The sequence below is a fragment of the Camelina sativa genome, chromosome 7, assembly GCF_000633955.1.
Source record: "Camelina sativa cultivar DH55 chromosome 7, Cs, whole genome shotgun sequence".
NCBI classification, from domain to species: Eukaryota; Viridiplantae; Streptophyta; class Magnoliopsida; order Brassicales; family Brassicaceae; genus Camelina; species Camelina sativa.
Window position 1 is genome coordinate 5658398 of NC_025691.1, and position 6426 is coordinate 5664823.

At 34.5% G+C, this 6426-nt stretch overlaps 3 protein-coding genes across 6 annotated transcripts in view; 1 reads left to right on the top strand and 2 right to left on the bottom strand.

The window, feature by feature from the left end:
* The window catches only part of LOC104700422 (BTB/POZ domain-containing protein At2g30600-like), a 5727-nt gene extending 4633 nt beyond the window's left edge, over positions 1-1094 (bottom strand). The window contains exons 1-2 of one of the 4 annotated variants that reach the window (XM_019227483.1): positions 998-1094; positions 8-565 (exon numbers count right to left, since the gene is read on the bottom strand). In XM_019227483.1, coding sequence (XP_019083028.1) covers positions 8-554 — 547 coding nt within the window. In that variant the 5' untranslated portion in view covers positions 555-565; positions 998-1094. The other 3 variants (XM_019227482.1, XM_019227481.1, XM_019227480.1) reach the window with 3 other exon arrangements.
* LOC104704351 lies at positions 2955-4908 on the top strand. Its single transcript, XM_019227005.1, has 4 exons — positions 2955-3903; positions 3976-4095; positions 4195-4742; positions 4840-4908. Exons 1-4 carry the CDS (start codon positions 2955-2957, stop codon positions 4906-4908), a joined length of 1686 nt encoding a protein of 561 aa, XP_019082550.1.
* On the bottom strand, positions 5199-5741 carry LOC104704352 (uncharacterized protein At4g04775-like). The gene is made up of 2 exons (XM_010420458.1): positions 5580-5741; positions 5199-5501 (listed from the first exon to the last, which is right to left on the bottom strand). The coding sequence occupies exons 1-2, from the start codon at positions 5739-5741 to the stop codon at positions 5199-5201; spliced, it is 465 nt and encodes a 154-aa protein (XP_010418760.1).

Below are 6426 nucleotides of genomic sequence, written 5' to 3' on the forward strand. Positions count from 1 at the left end.
TCGTCACCAGACTCATCTCCTTTAACTTCACGGCAATCCACTTGCTTCCACAGCAAGATATGATTGTGTGTCACGGGAAACACACTCACGTTTCTATATCCAACATGTTTATCCCAGCTGCTCAGACCAACATACTGGACATTTAAATTAGGCTTAGAGTCTTGCCACTTAAACACCAGGTTCTGAAACGGATACCGACCTTTACCAATGCTAATCAACCCATCATAGATACTAATCCAGTAACTCTCAAACTCCAAAGAACAACGACAGAGATCAGAAGCTTCCTCATCTACCACAGACTTCCCATCTACCTGAATCTTCAACCTACGGTTCCTATTGCTACCAATGATCACAATGTAATGAGGACTATTATCTTTCTTGTAATGGTAATGTTGAGTCCCCACATTCTCTCTGAACACCACCGTGACATCATTGTGAGCAAACGCATCAAACGCAACGCAACCTCTTCCCGCTTCCCGGAACTTCAGATCATCACTCCACGCACACTCGAAAGGTGCCACCGTCAGAAACTTGTTCTCTTTCACCGCAACCATCTTGCCTTTACCTATAATAACATTTTCAAACCCACAAGCCATCAACTTCTATATATGAACCAAAGACAAAAGACACTAAAAACCAAAAATTTCACTCATTGAGACATTTCCACAAACACATAGATGAAAATAAACCAAACTCACTTGTGAGAGAACCCAGAGATTTGCGTTTTTAAGAAGATAACAATTGGGTTTTTAAAAAGGAACGTTATTTTCAAAGACAAAACCCAGAATCTACTGGAAAGCAATCAACTTGGCAAAAAAAATCTGAATCCAACTTGGCTCGTTACCCCACCATGAAAAAAAGATCAGATGCAGATTACTTCGACTCGAATACAAACAAAGATAAAAATCAGAAGCTACAAAAAAGGAAACAAAAATGGAAAATTTGATCAAATATCAGATATTTGAAGATGTGTGGATAAAATTTTCCGAGAGCTTACCTTATATCTTACTGTCGTGACACGTGATCGTGAGTAGGATCTAATCCTTTAAGGAAAGAAAGAGTCAAATAGAGACCCGCAAACGAAGAAGAAGAACTAAAGAAGACATGATGAGAGGGGCCCCATGATGAGATATTTATGTTTTTTTTTTGTGTCAGGAGAAAATAAGAGTTGGTGGATTTTAGATTCAACGTCACTTGTAAGATTAATGGGCCAGAAAACATCAGTATAAGGCCCCATTATACTCTAAAGCTGAAATTCAACTTTTAATTTTTGATTTTTCTACGAACATATAGAAATCTAAAAATATCAAAAAAAAAAATATATATTATAAACAACACAAAATCAGATACATACATTCTAAATCAAACAAATAAAATAAAGAGAACTTTTGAGAAATATTATTTTTTTAGCGTTATCCATTTTAAAAATACATCTTTTATTAGCTGTCTTTTTTTAAAAGAAATATCCCTTGCTAAATCTAAAAACTTAATTATAAAAGTTTATAAGGTTTAGAAGGTATTTTATTTTTTATGTTACTGCTACTTGGAGACTTTATCCAAGTGTTTTTAAAGTTTAGTAAGATTTTATAAGGTATTACAAGATATTTTAAATGTTTTACAAGAGTTTTATAAGGTTTAAAACAAATACTTATACAGTGTTTTTAGGATAAAAAAAATTAAAGGTAGTTTGTGTATTCTTCTATAATATTACACACTTATTTGAGTATAATTCAAATTTTTAGAAACATTTTGGATAAGATTTCTTAAAAAGATGGTATGGAGACAAACATTTTTTTAAAAATTCTCAAATAAACTTCATACAGTTTTTAGTTAAAAATATTCGATTACAATCATTATTTTTCATTTGTCTCAACTCTCAGGTACGACGTTATCTATATAAATTATTCTTTGGGAAAATTCTAAATAAAGGATATTTTTCTAAAAATTTGGCCATCTACACTTTTTTTTTAAAATTGTCAATTGTGACGAAAATGCCCCTACTAATAGAAATAGTGAAGTTTTTAGGAGTTTGAACCAATAAACAAACAGAAAACTCATGTTAGTATACAACTGTATAAAAAAAATTAAAAAAAAATTGTTTTGGATGTCAAAAATCAGTTTGTAATTTGCTGATTTCTGGTCTAAATTGTTTAGAATAGACTTTCTACGATTTTTTCTCTTTCTGAAACATTTAGATTGTTCATTCTACAGTTTGTACATGTTCTACGAAGTTTAGACGGAAAATTTGTTCTAAAAATTTCAGATTCTGAATTTTGTATGTTCTACAAAATTAAGAATATGAATTCTACGTTTTTCTTCATTCTACTTCAATTCAGAATTCGTTTTCTACGTTTTACCCTATATACTAAAAGAAGTAGAAGATATATCATAGAAATTTTAGAATTTGTAATCTGTAAACCTTAGAATACCCTAAAAATAGAAAGAAAATAAATTAAATAAGGAAAGTGAATATTTTTAAATATTTTTTAAATATTCTTAATTTATGGTTAAGATTTCGTAATTATTGTTTAGATTTGTTCTAATATATTTTAGAATACGTATTCTAAATTATTTAGAAGCTAAACAAATTAAGAAAAATCGACATTATACCTTAACGTGATCGGTCACCATCTCTTCCACCTTCCACAAAAGCTTTCACTTACCTGTTTATGATGCAAATCTATGTTACTTGTGGTGTATGGACACTGGATGCCAAGAAGGAGTGGAGATTTATTGATGATGAAGAAAAACGTGCTAGATTACTGATTTTGCAACCCACTACATCTCTTGAAGAGTTGAAGGTGATGGTTTCAGAAGACTATGAAATAGAGCAAAATATGTTTGATGTGGAATTCAGTTATCTACCCACAGAGGTTAAAGTTGATTGTCCTCCTGTTGTATTGACAAATAATAGAGGTATGAATAATTTTCTTGCATATCTGAAAAAGATAAACATGATTCGGTTGTGTGTTACATTCAAAAGAGTAGTTGATGGCGATAGGAGTAAAGTCCAGTTCGATCTGAATAAGTTGTCAGTTGATAGTAGCGATGGTTGTAATGTGGAAGTTGATGTGGGAAAATCAGTAGGTATTATTTCAAGGAATTCACCTAAGCCGACTAATGATGTATTAGAAAAGCCTACTGATGCTAATCTTGGTGATGCTGCTGGTTTAAAGTTGGAAGATTCAATGGTAAAAAATGGTGAATATTTCAGCAGTAAGGAAGCTTTACAGGCTACTATGGAAATGTATGCAATGAAATATAACTGCGACTATAGGATTACAAAATCTGATAAGAGATGGTGGTGTATACGCTGCATTGATAGTGTTTGTAATTGGCGTCTCCGGGCTGAGTGTTTACAAGCGTCTACATATTTCAAAATCAACAAGTTTGTGGGTAACCATACATGTGCCCCTTCAAAAAAAAACTCATTTTGTAGGACTCCATCTGCAAGAACAATTGGACATCTCATTAAGCAAAGCTATGAGGGTGTGAAGGAAGGTCCTAAACCGAATGATATAGTTAATATTATTCGTTCAAGGTACGGCTGCGAGCTAACATATCACCAAGCTTGGGAGTCTCGGGAGTATGCAGTTAACGAAGTTAGAGGAATTCCTGAGAAAAGTTATGCTAAGATTCCAAAATACTTGCACATGCTACAAGAAGCGAATCCTGGTACGTTCACGAATTATGAAATTGACTTTGATGGAAGATTTAAATATCTATTTATTTCTTTTGGTCAATCAACAAGAGGGTTCTACAAGTCAATGCGGAAAGTGATAGTAGTTGATGGTACATTTTTGAAGAATAAATACAAAGGGGTTCTCCTAGTTGCTACAGCTGTAGATGGTAACTCCAATTTGTATCCAATCGCATTTGGAATTGCTGATTCTGAGAATGATTGTTCATGGGAGTGGTTTTTTATGCAACTTAAGATGGTTATAGCTGATGAAGAAGGTTTATCATTTGTGTCAGATAGACATACATCGATTGCTAAATCAATTGGAAACATCTATCCATTGGCTAAACATGGTATTTGCATCCACCACTTGCTTAGCAATGTGATAACATATCATAAGGGAAGAGGTGTCGCTGGTAAGGTTGCAAAAGCATCAAAAGCTTATAGAGTTGCTGAGTTTGAGAAAGAGTTTGGGCAAATTAATAATATTAGTCCTGCTATTGGAAGTTATCTAGAGGAAGCCGATGTGACAAAATGGGCTCGCTGTCATTTTCCGGGTTATAGGTATGATATTAACACCAACAATGCAGCTGAATCAATCAATGCTGCTTTGAGGACACCCAGAGAGTATCCAATAATTCCTTTGTTAGACAGCATCAGAGAAATGATGACACGCTGGTTTTATGAGAGTAGAGAGTTAAGTGCAAAGCATAAAGATCCTTTAACTGTTGAGGTGGAGAAAAAGATTTCAAGAAGAATAGAGAAAGGTAAATTCATGAACGGTTATTTGATGAGCAGATCGCAGATCCAGGTTAAAGGTAATGGAGTAGACTACATTGTTGACTTAGAAAGAAGGACTTGTTCATGTGGAAAGTTCAGCATCCAAAAACTCCCTTGTAGACATGCTATAAAAGGAGCTTTTGATATAGGCAAGGATCTATATCCTTATGCTGATGATGTGTATACCACTACTGCATGGAGATCGCAATATGAGGAAACTGTTAATCCAATAGGTGTTCCTGAAGAAGAATGGCGAGTCCCACAGTATGTTGAAGATGCAAAAGTTCGACCACCAAAAACAAGAAGACATCCAGGACGGCGAAGAAAAAGAAGATATGAATCCGCTGAAGACAAGATAAAATCATCACAAAACTCACAAGGGTCAAAGAGACATAAGTGTGCGCGGTGTGGCAAAGAAGGGCATAACAGAACGACCTGTGATATCGTGATATAACAATGGTTTGTGCATCAACTTAAGATTCCTGTTTTTGAATTTTTGATTTCACGGCAGCTGCTTTGTGATGAATGATGGTGTTTGATGGTTTTTATTTTCGATTAATAGACTCATTTGTTTTGAAATTCGTTGATGGTGTTGATTTAAGACATTTGAAGTACTCATGTGTTTTGAAATTCCTTGATGGTGTTTTCTTTCAATCAAACTTTCATTAAAACCAGAGTACAAAAAACAAGACTAACAAAAAGTGTTAAGCATAACAACAAAATACAGAAAGCAAAGACATCATATCATCTTCTTATAAAGCCAGGCCATTGAAACTGCCAATACGAATAGTACACAAATCCTCTGCTTGTTCGACTTCTCCATACTCTCTTTCGCAACCATTAGCTCTTGCCTGATGATCTCAATCATATTCTTCTCCATCTTTTCTTCCATCTCCTTCACCATCTCCTTTTGGAGCTCCACATTGTTTGTTACCATCTTTTTTAGGTCCTCTAAGAGTTGGTTTTGTTTGCTTTCAACCATCCTAATCTCCTCTAGAACAGCATCATCAACCCAACGGAACATGTGTTTCTCCTTCTTCTCCTAAAATCATTGTTTCGATAACAATATTTAATAAATTTCAGCTATTGTGATGAATAAGGACTGATAAAAGTAAATTACCTTCACACCAACAACACATCTGTAAAATCTCCTACAGGGATTCTCTTCCGTCTTTGAGGTGTAGGTTCTAATCTCTCCACCACACCAGCATCTACACGGAACTCCAACCTGAGAACTTCTCGACGGTAACCCTGACGATCCAGCCGAAGAACGTTGGCTCATGGCTCCTATCAGTTTTTACGATGAAGAAGAAGAAAGTATCGGGAAAGAAGAAGAAGAGAGTATTGGAGAGGAAGATCAATTATTGGAAAAGAAGATCCCTAAATTTTTTTCCTTAATATTGAATTAAAAACCGGGTCATCGGTATGCTTACATCGGGTCAACATTTAAATTTGGGTCAATAGCTGGTTTAAATCTGATATGTTTAAATTATGGCAAATCGGATATGTTTTTGTGTTGTTATGTTAACATTTAAATCAGAAATGTTTTTGTGTTCTTTGTGTTCTTATGCTTATGACCTTATGTTATTGAGTCTCATATTAGTCAGTCCTAAATCAACACCATCGAGGATTAATACTAATGAGTCTGATATTAGTCTAACAAGCAAAAGCATCAAAAACCATCATTTACAAAACAATCATAAAGACACTTAAAAATTAGGCAAGGTCTACAAACTCAGCCGCATACACTGGACGCACATAAGTTTTCATTCGTTCCACTAGCACAGGATCCTTTGCTGCTGACCAAAGATCGACTGCTAACTTCAAACGAGCTTGCTTGATGTTTTCATCGTCAATCAACTCATAAGATAGATCACGCATGTGACACTCGATATACTTCAGGGCATAAACTCCACAATCACAACTTGACCGATTTAATTTAGGTGGCATACGAACCTGGATGATCT